Below are 3478 nucleotides of genomic sequence, written 5' to 3' on the forward strand. Positions count from 1 at the left end.
AGGCTGGTATCGATTGGGATCTTTAATTACATGATTTTGTTTTTACAGAACAGTGTTCCTTAGGCTGGTATCGATTGGGATCTTTAATTACATGATTTTGTTTTTACAGAACAGTGTTCCTTAGGCTGGCATCGATTGGGAGCTTGATTTATTCCTTCTACCACCAGATCAATTGTAATGATTCTACTGTAGATTTGTGCAAGCAAGGAATAAACAAACTGGCCTGTAAGAAACCACTGGTATGAACTTAAACTTTGCCTCTTACTGTTGTGGAGAAGTTATACATTAAGAAACCATTGATACAAGTTTTACCTCTAAATGCTATGGAACATTTATGTTTTTTTAATACATCTGTTTACTTTAGGTTTTCAAAATTTAAAAACTTTTAATAAAATACTTGCTTAATAATCATGCAAGTTTGTGTTGAAAAAGTGAGCTTATGACGTAAGCGTAATTTGTTTGTAGCCCCCCCTCACTTTAATTATTAACTGTTGATTATCCTCCATACCCCCACTTTTAGAACCAAAGATACGCCACTGGCGTAGTATGTGCATTTTATGTAATTTTTCAAGATAAAATGCTTATTATAGAGTTTGCACCAGTCATAAACAATCTGGAAAATCATCTAATCTTGTAAACAATATTTTCAGCACTAGAAAATTTGGAAAAATTAATGGTTTTTATCAGAAGGTCCTTGAAAGTCTTATCATATTGCTCCCACATCCTACACAAGTCATACCATTGTGTTTATTTTGGAAAAAATGAGCTTTAGAAACTCATAAAAAATAGGATATACACTGACTTGGCAACACTGGTCAGTAAACAGGCTTTGAACAATGTATCTTTGTTTGCAGATAAACAGATGTCACATGACTATTGTTTGAATGATATTGTTAACATAAGATAAGGTAAAGATCCATCTGGTGGATCATAAAATTGTTAACAGGATAAAGATTCATCTGGTGGATCATAAAATTGTTGACAGGATAAAGATTCATCTGGTGGATCATAAAATTGTTGACAGGATAAAGATTCATCTGGTGGATCATAAAATTGTTGACAGGATAAAGATTCATCTGGTGGATCATAAAATTGTTGACAGGATAAAGATTCATCTGGTGGATCATAAAATTGTTAACAGGATAAAGATTCATCTGGTGGATCATAAAATTGTTGACAGGATAAAGATTCATCTGGTGGATCATAAAATTGTTGACAGGATAAAGAAATGGACATTTCACATGTAATTTAATTCCACCTTCACTGTAAATACTTCTAAAGTAAGTTTACTGGGACTTCGGTACATTTTTTGTAATCAAGTATAATAAAACTAGTCATTTATATTTTGCTGGAGTTGACATTCTATTGAAATCAGTAAATTATTTCCTTAAAAATGTGACAGTTTGGTCCTGGAATTACTTTTCCATTATCCTGTGTAGTTGATGTTAATACTTAAGTGAATGCACATTTTAATATTGTGGCATAAAATGCATGTTATTTAATTTTGTTTTTCAGTGCTGGGAAACATACATTGGTCAACAGTTATATAAGCTGGTCATCGTGGATTTTGTTGTGGCTATTTTCAATACATTTGTCATAGAAGTGGTTCGGAAGTAAGAGTCTTTGTTTTTATCGGATTTTTTTAAGTTCCGTTTCTTACTATGTTATAATGTACTTGAACTGGCCAAATATTTTGCTTACAGTTGAATAATTTCAAACTAAGATTCTATTTCTGTGTTTGTTAGTAATATGTGTGCATGTATATACTTTTTTATCTTTATTTTTTCATCACTGAATATTGATAATTCCCTGTAATTAACAATAAGTTGTTTTGGAGTAACCTCACAGTTTAATTGTGTAGTTGGAATAACCTCACAGTTTAATTGTGTAGTTGGAATAACCTCACAGTTTAATTGTGTAGTTGGAGTAACCTCACAGTTTAATTGTGTAGTTGGAGTAACCTCACAGTTTAATTGTGTAGTTGGAGTAACCTCAAAGTTTAATTGTGTAGTTGGAGTAACCTCAAAGTTTAATTGTGTAGTTGGAATAACCTCACAGTTTAATTGTGTAGTTGGAGTAACCTCACAGTTTAATTGCATAATATGAAAGTTTGTTTTGTTTTTCCAATTTTAAATGGCTGACTACAAAATATATGGCTTACGATACAAACAAGTAAACTTTATACTTCTCCAGGTTGGTCGTTAGCCAATGTGCTTGCGCTAAGAAGATTGGGATGAAGGAGTTTGATATCACTTCTAACGTCTTGGATCTTGTCTATTCCCAAACACTTTGCTGGTATTGAATTAGCTTGTTTACACCAAGTCTCTCTTATCTGTATATATACGTGCCTTGTTTCAAGTAGTATCTATTATATATTAAGGTGTATGTTCAATAAAGATATATTAGTATCTTAAGTTACTGTTGATGTTTTTTTTTTATCCTCCTTTGTATGTCTTAACCAATACGGGAATAATGGTCATTTACATTTGCACCTGTGTAGGCTTAATTTTCTACATTCTGTCCATTTATATGGAAGTTATTTGTTTTAGTAATTTGGTAATCCGTACGTTTATTTTTCAATTAGGGTGAACTTGATTTTTCTACAGTTTGTTATTAATTGATATCATGATAAAGTTACTAGTACTAGTCCTTAATGTCCCAGTTTAACTATATGTACTTACAAATAGGTGTGAAATTCTCAAAAAAAAAGTAGAGATACTCAGCTCGGTGAAGTGGACCTGTTTTTGAAAAAAAAAAAAAATCTTCGTGTAAACATAAAAAAATGACAAAGCAGCTCAAATCAGTCCCGGTACTAGTACCATCAGAATTTCACCCCTAATTACAAAATGTATGAATTCATTGTGAGACCGTTTAACTTGTTAGGACCCCTAGTTTAATTTCTGTTTCTCTCCACCAAGGTTGTTAAAGAAGGTACTTCATACCAGAGTTGACAATTTTAAAATTTCATTTTTACTGACGTACAGACAGATAAATAAATATTAGCTTTTTTTTTTATTATTGACATCAGTAAAGAAGAACATTTTTTGCTATGTACGGATTTACAGATCGTGTTAAAACGAGACCTTTTTTTTTTTTTTACTGACTATTTAGAAACTTATGAATGGTAAGTATCCCAACTTCAGATTGTTAGCTTAGTTTGTATAAAGTGTGTCTGTCTGTACTTGAGCATTTTTCTTCTTTCATAACTGGAAATGATAGCACTCTTTCAGTCTAATGTAAATAAATCATAATTAAATAAACTTGCTGAATTAAATATTCAAAAAAAAGAAGGAAAGATGTACCCTCCAAAAGTAAACAGGTTATGGGTTTTCAACTATAATAATAACGAAACTTGCCTTAACACAATAAATCTTTTATCCACTACCGGCACTTGTGTTTAAAAATTTTTTTGCTAAAATTATAATAAATAATTAATTAAAAACAACGTTTTATATTTTTACAAAAAAAAAATTTTTTT

The 3478-nt window shown here is 30.9% G+C and overlaps 1 protein-coding gene across 1 annotated transcript in view; it reads left to right on the forward strand.

Annotated features, from left to right (window-relative positions):
- The window catches only part of LOC106473521 (transmembrane channel-like protein 7), a 13591-nt gene extending 11289 nt beyond the window's left edge, over positions 1-2302 (forward strand). Inside the window, exons 8-10 of the mRNA XM_022401942.1 lie at positions 110-239; positions 1516-1613; positions 2194-2302. Of these exons, the coding sequence (XP_022257650.1) occupies positions 110-239; positions 1516-1613; positions 2194-2302 (337 nt within the window). The remainder of the gene's footprint in view (positions 1-109; positions 240-1515; positions 1614-2193) is intronic.
- Positions 2303-3478: the final 1176 nt, after the last annotated feature.

Source organism: Limulus polyphemus, unplaced genomic scaffold (genome assembly GCF_000517525.1).
Source record: "Limulus polyphemus unplaced genomic scaffold, Limulus_polyphemus-2.1.2 Scaffold6247, whole genome shotgun sequence".
Taxonomy (NCBI): domain Eukaryota; kingdom Metazoa; phylum Arthropoda; class Merostomata; order Xiphosura; family Limulidae; genus Limulus; species Limulus polyphemus.